Here is an 18,648-nt window from a genome sequence, read left to right as displayed (position 1 = left end):
GCGTTAGTGATGTGACGTTTACTCTTTTTTTTTTTTTTTGAGTTGGAGTTTCGCTTTTGTTGCCCAGGCTAGAGTGCAATAGCGCCATCTCGGTTCACTGCAAGCTCCACCTCCCAGGTTCAAGCGATTCTCCTGCGTCAGCCTCCTGAGTAGCTGGGATTACAGGCATGCGCCACCATGCCCGGCTAATTTGCAGTTTTAGTAGAGATAGGGTTTCTCCATCTTGGTCAGGCCGGTTGACATTTTACTCTTTAAAGTATTTCAGTATGAGCCAAAGTAGTAAATGACTACACTGCATTTACTGCAGTAGGCAAACCTTGCTGAGCCAAGGAAATGTGAAAAGTAGGAGTAATAACGGCTTTAGTATAGACCCTAGTAGAACAAGAGACTAATTTTACCTTGAATAAGATGTGCATTTAGCTTAACTATGGCTTAATAGCAATTGAGATTCCATAATTTCCTTATAATTTATAGATTTTAATCTAAGATTTTTCAGAGAACTTGACTTCCTAATAGTTGTACTGTCATAATTAGGAAGTGACTCACACTGATATTTTTGAGAAGTTTACATGAATGTAGTGGTCTGTGTAAGAGTCGGTGACATTCTTTAATTATTCAATGGCTTCACTTTTGAGTAAATCTTATGAGCCCTTCAGGTTTGAAAATCACTGGAAAGCTTACAGTTGAGACTGATCATGTTTTTGTGAAAAAATATCAAGCCCCAGTTAAGGAAAAAATGAAATGTATTTTATAAGTAAGAAAAGCCATTATCATTTTAACTATAGAACTAACTTAAAATTTTAGAGTCTGCCCCAAATTCTCCAAGAATTGGAAGCCCATTGAGCCCAAAGAAAAACAGTGAAACAAGTATTCTTCAAGCAATGTCTAGAGGTTTGTCTACCAGTTTGCCTGACTTGGACTCAGAACCTTGGATAGAAGTTAAAAAAAGACATCAGCCAGCCCCAGTGAAATTGAGGGTAAGTTGTTACAGACTGAGTGAAGTGTGACATACCCTGGGTGGAGTATAAGGTCAGTGCATTTTATGTTTGTTAGGTACATATGTAAAATTTGGAAAAGTTTAGCACAATTTTAAATTTGTAATTGTTGGCCTTCAGTAGAGCCCTGGCCTCCTGAGTAGCTGGGATTATAGGCGTGAGCCACCATACCCCGCTAATTTTTGTATTTGTAGTAGAGACGGGGTTTCACCATGTTGGTCAGGCTGGTCTCGAACTCTTGACCTCATGATCCGCCTGCCTCCGCCTCCCAAAGTGCTGGGATTAGAGGCATGAGCCACTGCGCCCGGCCTTAAAATGTATTTTTTATTTCTGAACATGATTTAAGAATTTTGGAGGCTGGGCACAGTGTCTCATTCTTGTAATCACAGCACTTTGGGAGGCTGAGGCAGGAAGATTGCTTGAGCCCAGGAGTTCGGGGCCACCTGGGCAACATAGGGTGACCCTGTCTCTACAAATAATTCATAAAGTTAGCTGAATGCTAATTTTTTTGGTGGAATGTGCCTGTGGTCTCAGCTACTCAGGAGGCTGAGACAGGAGGAACACTTGAGCTCAGGAGGTCAAGACTGCAGTGAGCCATGATCACACCACTGCACTCCAGGGAGGGTGACAAAGTGAGACCCTGTCTCAAAAAAAAAAAAAAAAAAAAAAAAAGAATTTTGTCTTGGTTTTTCTACTTGTGACTAATTTTAGCTTGAATAATATTTCAGTTTTTTATAAAGTTGAAAAAATATGACTTTTTTTTGAGACAGAGTCTCGCTCTGTCGCCCAGGCTGGGGTGCTGTGCTGCCATGTTGGCTCACTGCAGCCTTTGCCTGCTGGGTTCAAGAGAGTCTTGTGCCTCAGCCACCTGACTTACTGGGATTACAGGCTCACTCCACCATGCCCAACTATTTTTTTGTGTTTCTGGTAGAGACGGGATTACACCATATTGTCCAGGCTGGTCTCAAACTCCTGTCCTCAAATAATTCGCCTGTCTTGGCCTCTCAGAATGCTAGGATTACAGGCGTGAGCCCCTGCAGCCTGGCCAGAAAATATATAAATTTTGAAGTTATACTCATGTTAATTATTTATAAGGTTTATGTAACTGTTGGTGATTTATATATCTGGTTTATATATGTTTTGGTGATTTAATGCACAAAAGGAAAAGAAAATAGAATTTTTGGTGGGGGGTACATAAGGGAGTGAGATGGTTATATTTATAAAAAGAGAAATAGGAGATCGTTGTGGTGGTACTGCTCTGCATTTTTCACTGGTGGTAGATACACGAACTTACGTACGTGATAGGATTGCTTTGATCTAAATCACAAATGAGTGCAAGTAAAACTGAGGAAGTATAAGCTAAGATTGATTTATATCAAAGTCAATACCTTGTTTGGGATGTTGTAGTATATTTTCGTAAGATGTTAACATTGGGGGAAACCAGCATACATGAAGATCGATCTCTCTTATTTCTTACAACTGTATCTGAATGTATAATTATTTCAAAGTAAAAGTTCACTGAAAATACACTTGGGAAGAATGCCACTCAAAAGATTCAAATATTGAAAGTAAGCTCTCTAAAGGGGATGGAAGGTATTGAGAGGCTTGTGATGTGGAGGACCAGCAAATTGGTTCTGGTAGCTGGTTTTAAAAGTGTAAGGAGAACTGTGTAGTTTTATGGCCAAAGAATGCCAGTACATCTGAAATGTATGGTATTCTGATGCTACAGACTGAGGATCTGGCCTGGAGGAAACATGATTTTAGGTTCTGGGGGCCTAGATATTTCAGAGGTAGCTCAGTTACTGACATTATTTTTAATATACTTTTAAAAAAGTGATCTTTTAAAAACATTTTAGAGTGGGTATACAAATCTTTGTTGGACATCATTTTTCTTTGGAATTCTAAAAGCGTTTTTCTTTTGTCATCTTGGTTTCTTTTCTCATCTTATGAAAGTCAGTCCATTCACATTCTTTGTATCAAGTGATTTTTTTTTCCTCAAGATTTTTTTTTTCTTCGAGTCTTGCTGTGTCACCCAGGCTGGAGTGCAGTGGCGCAATCTTGGCTCACTGCAATCTCTGCCTTCTGGGTTCAAGCAATTCTCCTGTCTCAGCCTACCGAGTGGCTGGGACTATAGGTGTGTGCTACCATGCCCAGCTAATTTTTTTGTATTTTTAATGGAGATGGGGTTTCACCGTGTTAGCCAGGATCTCCTGACCTCCTGATCCACCTGCCTCAGCCTCCCAAAGTGCTGGGATTATAGGGATGAGCTGCCACGCCCGGCGTGAGATTTTTTTTTTTGAGACAGAGTCTTGCTCTTATTGCCCAGGCTGGAGTGGAGTGCAATGGTGTGATCTTGGCTCACTGCAACCTTCACCTCCTGGGTTCAAGAGATTCTCCTGCCTCAGACTCGTGAGTAGCTGGGATTACAGGCACCTGCTGCCACACCCGGCTAATTTTTGCATTTATCCATTTATTTTTTTCAGACAGAGTCTCACTCTGTTGCCCAAGCTGGAGTGCAGTGGCGCGATCTCGGCTCTTTAACCTCCCCCTCCCGGGTTCAAGCGATTCTCCTGCCTCAGCCTCCAGAGTAGATGGGATTAAAGGCACACGCCACCACGCCCAGCTAATTTTTATGTTTTTAGTAGAGACGGAGTTTCGCCATGTTGGCCAGGCTGTTCTCAAACTCCTGACCTTAGGTGATCCACCCACCTCGGCCTCCCAAAGTGCTGGGGTTACAGGTGTGGTCCACCGCACCCGGCCTAATTTTTGTATTTTTAGTAGAGACGTGGTTTCACCATGTTGGCTAGGCTGTTCTCAAACTCCTGACCTCAGGTGAACCGCTGGCCTCGGCCTCCCAAAGTGTTGGGATTACAGGCATGAACCCCCGCACCTGGCCTCGCTTGAGATTTTTAAGATCATTTCTTCATTCCCAACTCTTGAAATTTCAAGATGATATGCTTTGGTGTAGGTCTAATTTTAAACAGAAAATCTTTTTTTTTTTTTTTTTTTTTGGCAGAGGGTTTCACTCCCTTTGCCCAGACTGGTGTGCAGTGGCTTGATCTCTGCTCACTGCAGCCTCTGCCTCCTGGGCTCAAGCGATTCCCCTGCCTTAGCCTCCCAAGTAGCTGGGACTACAGGCACAAACCAACAGGCCCGGCTAATTTTTTTTTTTTTTTTGTAGAGACAGGGTTTCTCCTTGCTGCCCAGGCTAGTCTTGAACTCCTGGGTGCTAGTGATCCACCCACCTCAGTCTTTCAAAGTGTTGGGATTACAGGCATGAGCCACCGTGCCCAGTCAGGTCTTTTTTTTTTTTTTTTTTTTTTGAGATGGAGTCTTGCTCTGTCACTAGGCTGGTGTGCAGTGGTGCGATCTCAGCTCACTGCAACCTCCACCTCCTGGGTTCATGCCATTCTCCTGCCTCAGCCTCCCAAGTAGCTGGGACTACAGGCGCCTGCCACCATGCCCAGCTAATATTTTTTTTTGTATTTTTAGTAGAGATGGGGTTTCATCGTGTTAGCCAGGATGGTCTTGATCTCCTGACCTCGTGATCCGCCCACCTCAGCCTCCCAAAGTGCTGGGATTACAGGCGTGAGCCACCGTGCCCTGCTCAGTCAGGTCTATTTTTATGCATTGTGCTGAGTATTCATGTCCTTCATTTTGGGGAAACCAATGTTTCTCTTATTTCCACTTTCTGGTATCTGTTTTCATCTGTTGTTGGACCTCCTTGATTGATCATCTAAATACTGGGCATTGGGTGTTTAAAAAAAGTTCTCTTCTGATACTTTCATTATTTCCATCATTGTTTTGGTTTCTTTTTGAATGCTTTCTTAATATCTGGCAATTTTTGGTTGATAGTTTATATTAATATTAGTAAATTGGCATGGTTTTCTTGTTTGGTCTAATCTGTTCATCTAGTGGGCTGTTTTGTTTAATGTGAGGTATGATTGCACACTCTTTTTTTTTCCTTTTTTTTTGATAGTTTCGCTCTTGTTGCCCAGGCTGGAGTGCAATGGCAGCGTGATCTCGGCTTACTGTAACCTCCACCTCCCAGGTTCAAGCGATTCTCCTGCCTCAGCCTCCCAAGTAGCTGGGATTATAGGCACCTGCCACCATGCCCAGCTAATTTTTTTGTGTATTTTTAGTAGAGACGGGGTTTCACCATGTTGGCCAGGCTGGTCTCAAACTCCTGACCTCAGGTGATCCACCAGCCTTGGCCTCCCAAAGTGCTGGGATTACAGGCGTGAGCCACTGCACCCAGCCGATTGCACGTTCTTAGTAAGTGAAAACGTCCTATGGACTTGGACACCTAGGCAGAGAATAGGGATGCTGGCTCTTTTTCTCCAAAATTGCTAAAAAAAAAAAAAAAAAAAAAAAAAGGAGTACTTTTCTCTGGGATGTAGAATTTCTTAGTGTATCTCATTCATTGGTGAAATTACCTTTTCTTTTCCTCCCCCACAGCTCTATTTTAGAGGTTCAGAATAATACTAGGATGTGTTCAACTTCTATTGAGCCCCAGTACACAAAACATGAGCCCTCTCATGTCAAATCTTACTTTGTTTAGAAAGTAATTCTTGGGCTTTTAGTTGGGAGCGATCTTTATATAGTTTTATATTCTGAGATAAAGGGATTGGATCTACTGTTCTAGCTGTGTTCTGTAGTTGGTTTTCCAAATACCTATTTTGATTGCCATCCAGTAGTCCATTCCTACTCCTTGTAACTGCCATCTCAAAACTTTCTAGAACCCTGGCGGGATCAATGGCTTTTGCTTCCCCTTTAACCTTTGTATCGGTTCTAGGTTGCTGTTTTCTCTGCTCTTGTTTATTATCAATACAATCCCATTTATTTTCTGCTTTCCAGAAAGTCATAAAAGTCTTTGATCTTCTGATAGTGATACTTGTTTTCAGTATTGATGTAGATTTATTGTTTTTATTCTTTGCACTGTGTATTATTACTGCAAATAAGCATGCAAACTTAAGTCATCTTCAACCCCTGATCTCTTAATAATGGCCTTTTCCTCAGAAATTACAAAAACAAATTTAAGTTTGTTTATTCTCTTAGACTTTTATCATGTACCTACAAATGTGAAAAGCAATGTATATAGTTTAAAATATATCATCAATGTTTTTAAAAATATATATTCACAGTGTTTTACAACTTGTCTTTTTTTTAGTAAAAACATCTTGGGCAGCCTTCTGTTTACTAGAATGTTAGCTCCATCAGGGCATAGTTGTTAAATTTATTGCTGTCTGTCCCTGCCTAGAACAGTGCCTGGCTCAGAGGAAGCACTCAGATAATTATCAACTGACTAAATGAATATGGATCTACATTATTGGGAATTTTGCAAGGGAGGAATTGTTTTTTTCCTAGACATAGGAAGTTAGCATGAACTGACGGGTAAAATAGGCCAGAGGATGAAAAATGAAGGTAACACCAAGGAGAAACTACTTCCTTCTGTTGGGAGTTTTAAACTAGTTTACATGTTATAAGATCTAGGATCTAAAAGCTTAGACTTTTAATGTAAACCGACAACTGTTTTAAGTTCTTTTTTTTTTTTGAGATGGGGTCTCATTCTGTCACCCAGGCTGGAGTACAGTGGCACAATCTCAGCTCACTGCAGCCTCCGCCTCCAGGGTTCAAGCGATTCTCCTGTCTCAGCCTGTCTCAGCCTCCCAAGTAGCTAGGACTACAGGTGTGCACCACCATACCTGGGTAATTTTTGCATTTTTAGTAGAGAGGGGGTCTCACCATGTTGGCCAGGCAGGTCTTGAACTGCTGGCCTCAGGTGATCTGCCCACCTTTGCCTCCCAAAGTGTTGGGATTACAGGCATGAGCCACTGCACCTGGCCTAGCTGTTTTAAGTTCTATAGAAGGGGTAGACAGTTAACTGTCTATCTATCTATCTATCTATTTATTTTTTGAGACAGTTTCACTCTTGTTGCCCAGGCTCTAGTGCAATGGCGCGATCTTGGCTCACTGCAACCTCCCTGCCTCCCGGGTTCAAATGATTCTACTGCCTCAACCTCCCAAGTAGCTGGGATTACAGGAATCCACAAGCAGATAATTGGTTCTATTTATAATTATGAAATCATAGGCAAATACTTTCATATCTCTAGGCCTTTGTTTTAATCAGTAAAATAAATCAGTGCAATGTAATGGATGATTAAGACTATTCCAACTCTAAAAGAGTCTTTAATGTAATCCTTTCTTTATTCAACTTTGTGTTTTTCTTTAGTCTTAAATTTACTAGGCCAAAATAATACTCACTTGATTTTCTTTTACAGTTTGGCTGTTAAACTAGCAATTGAGCATAAAAGCTTGATATTACTTACTTGCAACACTGTTTTATGACATTTAATTTAAAAATGATAGAAAGTTTTTTATATAAATTACCAATTTCTTCCTTCAGGAATCAGTGTCTGTCCCTGAAGGGTCATTAAATCAGCTATGTTCTTCAGAAGAACCAGAACAAGAAGAACTTGATTTTTTGTTTGATGAAGAGATTGAACAAATAGGACGAAAAAACACATTTACTGATTGGTCTGATAATGATTCAGATTATGAAATTGATGACCAAGACTTAAACAAGATTTTGATTGTAACTCAGACACCACCTTATGTGAAAAAACATCCTGGAGGAGATCGAACAGGCACCCACATGTCTCGGGCAAAAATCACATCTGAACTTGCTAAAGTTATCAATGATGGCTTATATTATTATGAACAGGATCTATGGATGGAAGATGATGAAAACAAACACACAGCCATAAAGGTAATTGTTTCTGGCCAACATCTTTCTACTGATGCTTTGTTTTGATTGTATGTTGCTGTTTATATTTTCTTAAACTTGAGGCTCTATTTTTTGAAATGTTGAATATAAATACATTGTATTTAACTTGAAAAATTCCTGGAAATATACCTGATAATTACCACCTGAGGAATCATTTTATTTTGTGAAAGTAACAGTGTGATGAATACTGTAATTACAAAAGAAAATTAGCACTCACTTAAACCCTTTTTTTTTTTTTTTTTTTTTTTTTTTAGGTGAAAATACTAAGAACGCCCTTTCTCATATGAAAGAATAAAAACAAGTTACTGTGGACAGGCTTAATTTATATGCTCATTACTTAGCTGGCTATTATCCCAGCTGTATGAGCCAGTGGCTTTAGAGAGCACTCTTCTTGCCTCTTTCTGTTTTCCCCACTTAGTCTATGGTGCATGATCTAAGGTAGTGGAAATGGTTGTGGACAAACTATAAATGACTGAACTGGATGATTGTCTCTCTTGGTCTAGTCATTACTGTGGTGGTAGGGTTACTTTTTACAATCTTGTTCTAATTTTTTTTGTCTTCTTGCATTTCACCCCAGATCCTGGTTCCTATCCTAGTTATTAAGGTAAAATAGAGAACCAGAATAGTTTATTAGGTATCTGCATTCCTTCAATATGAATTATAATGGTACAGATATGGGGATAAAAGGGATCTTTTTCTGCTATTAAGTTTATCAGAAAAGCCCCAATAGTTAAATATTTGTCTTCAGGATAGGGTATAATAAGGGAAAGTTATATAACATTATATTCCAAATAGGAAACTGATCTTGGTTGGAAATAAAGTTGTAGGAAGAAAAGCTAGCCTATTAGTGGCTGAGTGGAGGGGACTACCTGTCTATGGGGCTTCATATCATCAACAAGAAGTGTGCTAGCCTTCTTGGCTCCTCATTTCTTTTCTTCCTGGTATCCCCAGTACTGCTTTTAGCCTTCTGTAGCCACTGCCTTCTTGGAGAACCTGCCTCAGGCTATGATAGCTTGTTATGTGACTTAGAGCCTGAGCAGTTCTCTGCCTGTCCTACTGCTGTGGGAAAGGAAGTGTGTTTTTATAATGCTTCTCAGTTGAAAGTCTTTCCTAGTGAAAGCATTGCTATTTTATTTGTAATACTTAGGTTCTGTAAGTAATACGTATCTTAAATCCTTTTAGAACAGAGATACTAGTACATTCTACTAATAATCAGTTAAAATTATCCTTCCCCCATTCTCTATCCCTTTTCCCAGCTTTGTTTTTCACCATAGCATATATCATTATCTATAATTCTATATATTTTACTTACTTTTATTCTCTTGGAGAAAAAACCATGGATGTAATACCAATGACAATAGGATTTTTTGTCTATTTTTTTCATTACTATTGTATCTCTAGTGCTAGAATAGTTTCTGGCACAAAGAAATGTTCAATTCATGTTTGTTAAAGTGGGTAAATAAATTATGGAGTAAACATTATGCATTAACCAAAGGAACCCAACCATTGTGTATACTATTTGTTCTGTGGGAAAATGTTTTCAGTCTTCCAAGTAACAAATTTGTAAGCCAACTTGAGAAACATGCCATTTGTAGGTGATTATTTCCTTAAATTATAGACAACAATAATTAAAAGCCATGTATTGAGTTCTTGAGGCATGTGCTGATCTTATTCATTAAATATTAACGGAAAGTAATCTTGGCTTATATAACTTTAACCATTATAATTGCAGATATGTCTTACTTTGACCTGATTCTTACGTACATTCCCATCATTTAACTCATCTTCTTTGGTTCTGATTCTGTCCTCTACATGTAGTTTCTCATTAGACTTGTACTTTTCCTGTGGGTCTGCTTAAAGGGAGAGAAATCAGTCATTTAACATATACTCATTGAATGCTTACTATGTGCCAGACACTGCTTAGAAACTGGGCACAGATTGAGAAGATAACAAATAGGGTTTCTACATGCCTAGAACCTACAGCTAATTGGGGGAACAGACATAAAAATAAACCCACAATAAGTACTTAATCACAAATTACAATAAATATTCTAAAAGAAAAACAGGATGCTATTTCATTGGGTAGTCAGGGAAGGCCTCTGAGAAAGTCAGTAATAGTGAAATCTGAAGTGGAAGTAGGACGTAACCAAGCAAAGAGTAGGGAAACAGTATTCCAGGAAAAGGGAACAGTAAATGTCAAGGATCTGTGGCAGGAAAGAATTTGGTGTATTTGAGGAACTGGAAAAAAGGTCAGTTTGCCTACGGTATTATATAAAATGTTAATTATAGATGAATAGGCAGGAGTCATCATTTATGCACCATGTTAAATAATGTGGAATTTATCTAAAGTTCAAATGCAGTACCTTAGGTTTTGCAAAGGCAGTATGACATCTAATTTTTATTTTTAATAGATCACTCTGGTTGTTTTGGCACAGAATGGATTATACAGGGACAAGAGTGGGCAGAAGAAATCCAGTTAAGAGGCTGTCCATATAGAAGATGAATTGGTCGGCTAAGACAAACAGGTGGCAGAGGAAATATAGAAGTGAGAAGACCCGTCTCATCTGAGCCTTGAGGAATGATTATACAGGAGTTGTATAGGAAATTGTGGTGTTGTGGAAGTCAAAAGCTGGCTCTAAGAGAAGAGAATAATCAGGTGTGTCAGCAACTTTACAGGTTGAATTAGATAGGAATGAAAAGTATGCCAAATTGATAGGGCAGTTTAGTACTCATTTTTGACCTCTGCAAAAAGAGTTTTGGTGGATCCAGAAGCTATGTTGAACTGGATCAAAGAGTGAGCAAAGGCTTTATTCTGTTTTTGGCATATATTTACTGCTGAAGACTACTAAAATGATAGGCTTATAGGTAAGAAAATATCTGCTTAAAATCTTTGAAGATATGCTAGGTAAGTTATTATCAGGATAAAACTATACAGAAGTGAAGTACTGAAACTTAGTTTTGCCCTTAAGACCCTTTGTATAAGCTACCCAAAATGGGTAAAAACCATAAACTCAGGGACCAGCCAAAATCGTGGATTCCCATAGGATTCCTTTTCCCGTTTAATTGGTACCCAAAAGTGCACCAAGATCTCACAGATCACCACTAAGGAACTTACTCATGTAACCAAATACCACCTGTTCCCCAAAAATCTATGGGGAAAAAAAAGATACCCCAAAAGAATGCACTTACAGTGGAAGAACTAAACTTGCTTCCTACCTACTCCCCTAAGGGACTCTATAAAGAATATTTTTCTGGCTGGCGCAGTGGCTCACGCCTGTAATCCCAGCACTTAGGAGGCTGATGTGGGCAGATCACGAGGCCAAGAGATTGAGACCATCCTGGCCAACATGGTGAAACCCCATCTCTACTAAAAATACAAAAATTAGCTGGGCGTGGTGGCGTGTGCCTGTAGTCCCAGCTACTCGGGAGGCTGAAGGCAGGAGAATCACTTGAACCCGGGAGATGGAGGTTGCAGTGAGCGGAGATCACGTCAATGCATTCCAGCCTGGTAACAGAACAAGACTCTGTCTCAAAAACAAACAAACAAAAAACAATGTTTTTCTGGTTGTGCTGAGCAGAATAGGAAGGAAAAAATTGGGCTAGAAGTTGTATTCATGCAACCCAAGTTCATACGCTCTGAGTGACTAAAGGAAGCACTAGTTGTAAATTTAATGTGATTGTGGTCTCTTAGTTTCCCAGACACCTAGCATATGAAAATAAAGATTTTTTGTGTGTGAAAATATTCACCTTTATCCTAGACCTCCTTTATTCACATTATATTGCAAGGAAAGTTAGCAGCACATAAAGTGAATAATCTAACAAGAAAGTGAGATCTCACATGTGAGAATGAGCAAAAGTAACAGGCAGCAGAAACATACCTTAAAATAATCTTTTTTTTTTTTTTTTTTTTTTTTTTTGAGATGGAGTCTCGCTCTGTTGCCCAGGCTGGAGTGCAGTAGCACCATCTCAGCTCACTGCAACCTCTGCCTCCCAGGTTCAAGCGATTCTCCTGTGTCAGCCTCCCAAGTAGCTGGGATTACAGCCATGTGCCATCACACCTGGCTAATTTTTTATGTTTTTTGTAGAGATGGGGTTTCACCATGTTGGCCAGGCTGGTCTCAAACTCCTGACCTCAAGTGATCTGCTTACCTCGGCTTCCCAAAGTGCTGGGATTATAGGCGTGAGCCACCATGCCTGGCCCCTTAAAATAATTTAGATAGTCAGATTATTAAACAAAATATGCAGTAGCTAGGCTTACTGTGTTTAAGGAAATAAAAATATGTGTAGAGAAGAAGAAATCCTAAAGAATAACCATAGAACTTCTGGAAGTAAAAACAATTATGATTAAAATTAAGAACTAAATCAATTGAAGGGATTAACAACAGATTAGACAGAATTAGAGAATTAGTCAATTGGAAGACTGTTCACAAGAATTTATTCAGAAATTTCCACAGAGTAGCAACGAAATAGAATATATGAAAAGAGGGTACAGAATGATTTTCTACAGTCTTTGCTATTGGTTGGTAAGTTTTAATCAAGTTTTGTGGTTTAACATCTAGTAGATTTTATTATAAAGCTTTTTATTTGTTTTTTTTTTTTTTAAAGGTAAGCAAGAAACTTGGAATATAGGGTAATGGAGAAGGTCTAAAATACACATTTAGTCAGAGTTCCAGAATGAAAGGGTAGAGAGAATAGGGCCAAGTCATTATTATAAGAGGCAATTAGGACCTCTACAGAACTGAGGAGAGGTGTCAGAGTTTAGCCAGAAAAAAAAAGACAGGTTACTTTCAAGAAAGAAGAATCATTAGATAGCTGATAGCTAGTTTCCCAACAGTGACAACCAATAGACAATGGAATGATCGCTTTAATTTGCAAGGGAAAATAACTATCAACTTACAATTGTAGGCCTTGCAAAAATATCTTTCAGTAAGAGTGTAGAATATGAGAAATGACCACCAGCAGAGCCTCATGAAAGAAAGTCCCAAAGGGTAGAATAAAAGTGATTTTACCTATCTGAGACACAGAAAGGACTGCAGAGCAAAACAAGTAATAAATACGTGAATAAACCTAAGTGAATATTAACTGTATAAAGCAATTATTATGTCTTACAGATTTACTATAACAACACAAACTGGGAGAGAGAGCAGTAAATGAATCTAATATTTAAATGTAACTTCCTATCTGGAAAAAGGGTACTGATTAAAGTTTGCAAATTGCAGTTTGAAGGATACACATTTAATTGACAAGGTGATCTAAATTCATATGGAAATTTCAGGAATCCATAGTAGTCAAAATATTCTTAAAAAATAACAAAATTATGGCCGGGCTCGGTGGCTCACGCCTGTAATCCCAGCACTTCGGGAGGCCGAGGTGGGTGGATTACCTGAGGTCAGGAGTTGGAGACCAGCCTGACCAACATGGTGAAACCCTGTCTCTACTAAAAATACAAAATTAGCCGGGCATGGTGGTGCGTGCCTATAATCCCAGCTACTTGGGAGACTGAGGCAGGGGAATTGCTTGAACCCGGGAGGTGGAGGTTGCAGTGAGCCAAAATTGCAACATTGCACTCCATCCTGGGCAACAAGCGTGAAAACTTGCAAAACAAACAAAAAACAAAATGGAAGAACTCATATTTTATGATTTCAAAACTTACGACAAAGCTGCAGTAATCAAGATAGTGGTACTATCATAAGGATGAACATATAGATCAATGGAATAAAATTGAGAGCCCAGAAATAAACATGTCTATTTTCAACTGACTTTGCAACAAATATGCCTAGACCATTCAGTATGGAAAGAATAGTTGTTTCAACAACTGGGACTCTGTCAACTTGGTATCTACATACAAAAGAAGGAAGTTGGGTCCCTCCCTATCTTACATCATGTATCAAAATTAACTTGAATTAAATTCATAAATTTAAGAGGAAAAAGTATAAAACTCTTAGAATAAAATGTGTAAAATCTTCATGACCTTGGATTTGACGGTGGTTTTTCATATGACACTAACAGCACAAGCGACAAACAATAAAAACAGGTAAATTGCACATCATCAAAATTTAAAAATTTTGAATCTCAAAGGACACCATACAGAAAGTGAAAAGCCAGTACAGATGTTCCTCAAATTATGTTGGGTTTACATCCTTATAAACTCATCATAAATTGAAAATATACTGTTAAACTGAAATGTATTTAGTACACCCAAACTACTACACATCATAGCTTAGCCTAGCCTACCTTAAACATGCTCAGAGCACTTATGTTAGCCTTAGTTGGGCAAAATCATTTAAACACAAGGCATATTTTATAATAAAGTATTAATAGCTTATATAATGTATTGATTACTATAGTGAAAGTGAAAAACAGAATGGCTCATTGCTGCTGCCCTGCATTGCAAGAAAGTATACCACATATTGCTGGCCTGGGAGAATTTAAAAATTTGAAGTACAGTTTCTTCTACTAAGTGCCTCTTGCTTTCACAACATTGTAAAGGCAGAATCGTAAGTCAAACTATCATAAGCCTGGGGCTGTTTGTACAAAAAAACACAATACAATTTACATTATCACCCAAATACATGAAATAGTTATAAATCTGACAAAATATGTACAGGATCTATCTGAGGATTACTACAAAACCCTGATGAAAGAAAAAGGGGCCGGGCGCGGTCGGCTCACGCCTGTAATCCCAGCACTTTCGGAGGCCGAGGCGGGCAGATCACGAGGTCAGGAGATCGAGACCACCCTTGCTAACACGGTGAAACCCTGTCTCTACTAAAAATACACAAAAAAATTAGCCGGGCGTGGTGGCGGGCGCCTGTAGTCCCAGCTACTCAGGGGGCTGAGGCGGGAGAATGGCGTGAACCCGGGAGGCAGAGCTTGCAGTGAGGCAAGATCGCACCACTGCTCTCCAGCCTGGGCGACAGAGCGAGACTCCGTTCCCCCCCACCAAAAAAAATAAAAAATCAGCCAGGCATGGTGGCACGCGCTTGTAGTCCCAGCTACTCCAGAGGCTGAGGCAGGAGAACTGATTGAACCCGGAAGGCGGAGGGTGCTGTGAGCCGAGGTCACACACTGCAGCCTGGGCGACAGAGCAAGACTCCATCTCAAAGAAAAAAAAAAGGAATAAGTAAATAAATCGAGAAACATTCCATGTTCATATTATAGATAGGAAGACTCAATAATGTCATGTCACTTCTTTCAAACATAACCATAGATTCTGTGCAGTTTATGGTCTTGTTAAATTGAGATGCATTTAGTATACCCAATCAAAATCCCAGCAAATGATTTTGTGGCTATCTCCAGAGGCAAAAAAAAAACACCTAAAAAACCCAGAATAGCTAATACAACATTGAAAATTGAAAGATGACACTACCTGACTTCAAGATTTACTGTAAAGCTACAGTAATGAAGGCAGTACGGTATTGGTGAAAGAACAGACAAATCAATAGAACAGAATGGAAAGTGCAGAAATAGACCCACAGAGATGCAGTCAACTGATGTTTGACAAAGGAGCAAAGGCAATATAATAGAGAAAAGTGTTTTCAACAAATGGTGCTAGAACAGCTGAGCATTCATGTGAAAAAAAAATGAATCTTCACCCTTCAGAAAAATTAAAGTGGACGGACCATCATCCAAAATGTAAAAGACAAAACCATAAAAGTCCTAGAAGATGATCTAAGAGAAAATCTAGATGATCTTGGGCTTATCATGACTTTTTAGATTCAATACCAAAACAATCCATGAAAGAAATAATAAGCTAGAATTCTTCAAAATTAAGAACTTCTGCCCAGTGAAAGATACTGTCAAGAGAATGAGGAAGGCCAGGTGCAGTGAGTGGCTTATGCCTATAATCTCAGTACTTTGGGAGGCTGAAGTGGGAGGATTGCTTGAGACCAGGAGTTTGAGACCAGCCTGGGCAACATAGTGAGACTGTCTCTACAAAAAATTTTTTTAAAAAAGGAGAGAGGCCATTGACTGCTAGAAAATACTTGCAAATGACAAATCTGATAGAGGGCTATTATCCAAAATATATAAAGGGCTATTAAAACTAAGAAAACAGAATCCAATTTAAAAATGGTTCACTAAAAAATGGTTGATAGACCAGTTTATTGAAGAAAAAAAGAAAAAACTATTGAAAGACCTGAGCTGACACTTCACCAAAGAAGATAAACAGCAAATATGCATATGAAAAGATGCTCAACATCAAATATCATTAGGGAGCTGCAAGTAAAAACAACAATGAGATACTACTGTAGATTCATTAGGAGTGCCAAAATCCAAAACAATAACACCAAATGCTTTCAAGGATGTGGAGCATTAGGAAATCTCATTCATTCCTGGTGGCAATGCAAAACAGTACAGCTTCTTTGGAAGGTAGTTTGACAATTTCGTACAAAACTGAACTAAACTCTTACCAAAGGATCTAGCAAATTTACTGAAATGAGTTGAAATGTATAGCCACACAATAACCTGAACATGGATGTTTATAGCAGCTTATCCATAAATTGTCAAAACTTGGAAAAAACCAAGGTGTCTTTCAGTAGGTGGATGGATAAGCTGTGGTACATTTAGACAATGGACTTACTCAGAGCTCAAAAATGAATGAGCTATCAAGCTGTGAAAAGACATGGATTCATACAAAGAGTTTATATTGGGTGAAAAAAAGCCTATTTGAAAAGACTACATACTGTATGTTTCCAACTATGTGGCATTCTGGAAAGGGCAAAACTATAGTAACAGTAAAAAGATCAGTGATTGCCAAGAGTTGGAAGGGGAAGAGATGAATGGACAGAGCACAGGTTTTTTAGGGCAGTGACACTATTTTCTATGATGTTCTAATGATGGATACATGTCATTGTACACTTCTCAAAACCCATAGAAAATGTACAGTACAATTTTGATAATACTATCAGTGTTTTCATCTATTGTAACTAATGTATCACTCTAGTGCAGGATGACAGTGTGGGAGGTTGTATGTGTTTGGGCACAGGGGGTCTATGATATACTCCGTACATTCTGCTTGGTTTTGCTGTGAACCTAAAACTTCTAAAAATACCTAAAAAAAGATAACAGGTTAGGAGAAAATATTTGCAAATCAAAGGAGGGAGGGGCAAAGAGCTTATTTTCTTCTAAAATTTTTTCTTTAAAAAGTTTTTACCAGTCTGTGTGTGTTGAAAAATATTTGTAATATACAAAGAGCTCTTACAAATCAATAAGACAAATAACCTAATTTTAAAATGGGCAAACAGGAGTTCAAGGCCAGCCTGGGCAACTTAGTGAGACTCTGTCTCTAAAAAACATAAAGATACAAACTAGGCAGGTGTGGTGGTGTGTGTCTGTAGTCCCAGCTACTCCAGAGGTTGAGGCAGGAGGATTGTGTGAGCCCAGGAGTTTGAGGTTACAGTGAGCTGTGATCGTGCCACTGCACTCCAGCCTGAGCAATCAAGCAAGTCCCTGTCTCTAAAAAATAATAAATAAATTAAAATGGGCAAAGAATTTGAGTAGACATTTCTTCAAAGAAGATATACATGGAGCCAATAAGCACTTGAAAAGTTGCTTAGCATCATTAGCCACCAGGGGAATTGAAATAAAATCGTCATTATACCATGTTATACCCAAAAGGATAACTATAATAAAGAAGACAGATACACTGACAAGTGTGAGGATAGGGAGAAATTGGAACCCTCATACTCTACTGCTGGGAATGTAAAATGGTGCATCTGCTTTGGAATACAGTCTGGCAGTTTTCAAAAGGCTAAACATAGGGTTACCATGTGACCTGGCAATTCCACTTTTATGTATGTAATCCAAAGAAAGACATTTGTCCACACAGATGTCATGTTCTTGTACATGAATGTTCATTTCAGCATTTCAAAAAATGAACAAATTCAGATTTTTATTAACTGATGTTCGGATGAATGTGGTATATCCATACAATAGAGTATTTGGCAATCAAAAGAAATGAAGTGCTATTTGTTTTTGATTATTATTATTATTTTTTGAGACAGAGTCTCACTCTGTGGCTGAGGCTGGAGAGCAGTGGTGCGATCTTGGTTCACTGCAACCTCTGTCTCTTGGGTTCAAGTGATTCTCCTGCCTCAGCCTCCCAAGTAGCTGGGATTACAGGCACGCCCCACCACTCTTGGCTAATTTTTGTATTTTTTAGTAGAGATGGAGTTTCACAGTGTTGGCCAGGCTGGTCTCAAACTCCTGACCTCAAGTGATCTGCCTGCCTTAGTCTCCAAAAGTGCTGAGATTACAGGGGTGAGCCACTGTGCCCAGCCGATTTTTAAATTTTTATTTTTTGTCTTAAGATCTTTTTTCTCTAACCTGCTTCAGAGAAAGAGAAATGAAGGACTAATGCATGATAAAATATGAAAGCATTATGAAGAAAGTATGTGAAAGGAGCCATCTACATATTGTAGAGCAGCGGTCCCCAACCTTTTTGATACCAGGGACTAATTTTATGGAAGACAGTTTTTCTGTGGACTGTGGGGCATGGTTTTGGAATAATGTAAGCACATTACATTTATTGTGCACTTTATTTCTGTTATTACATTATAATATATAATGAAATAATTGTGCAACTTATCATAATGTAGAATCAGCAGGAGCCCTAAGCTTGTTTTTCTGCAACTAGATGGTCCCATCTGGGGGTAATGGGAGACAATGACAGATCATCAAGCATTAGATTCTCATGAGGATCACACAACCTAGATTCCTCGCATTTGCAGTTCACAATAGGGTTCATGCTCCTATGAGAATCTAATGCTGCCACTGATCTGGCAGACGGTGGAGCTCAGGCAGTAATGAGAGCAATAGGGAGCAGCTGTAAATACAGATGAAGCTTTGCTCACTTGCCTGCCCACC

General features: G+C 39.0%; 1 protein-coding gene across 7 annotated transcripts in view; it reads left to right on the top strand.

The window, feature by feature from the left end:
- The window catches only part of LARP1B (La ribonucleoprotein 1B), a 147,387-nt gene that overhangs the window by 52,254 nt on the left and 76,485 nt on the right, over positions 1-18,648 (top strand). For 5 of the 7 annotated variants that reach the window (XM_030815711.1, XM_030815713.1, XM_030815712.1 and 2 more), the window contains 2 exons: positions 805-977; positions 7,402-7,764. In XM_030815711.1, coding sequence (XP_030671571.1) covers positions 805-977; positions 7,402-7,764 — 536 coding nt within the window. Of the gene's footprint in view, positions 1-804; positions 978-7,401; positions 7,765-8,036; positions 9,286-18,648 lie in introns of those variants that run through there. The other 2 variants (XM_030815718.1, XM_030815715.1) reach the window with 1 other exon arrangement.

Source organism: Nomascus leucogenys, chromosome 7b (genome assembly GCF_006542625.1).
Source record: "Nomascus leucogenys isolate Asia chromosome 7b, Asia_NLE_v1, whole genome shotgun sequence".
Lineage (NCBI taxonomy): Eukaryota > Metazoa > Chordata > Mammalia > Primates > Hylobatidae > Nomascus > Nomascus leucogenys.
Note: the sequence above shows the minus strand (reverse complement) of the source record. Positions and strands in the feature narration are given on the sequence as shown.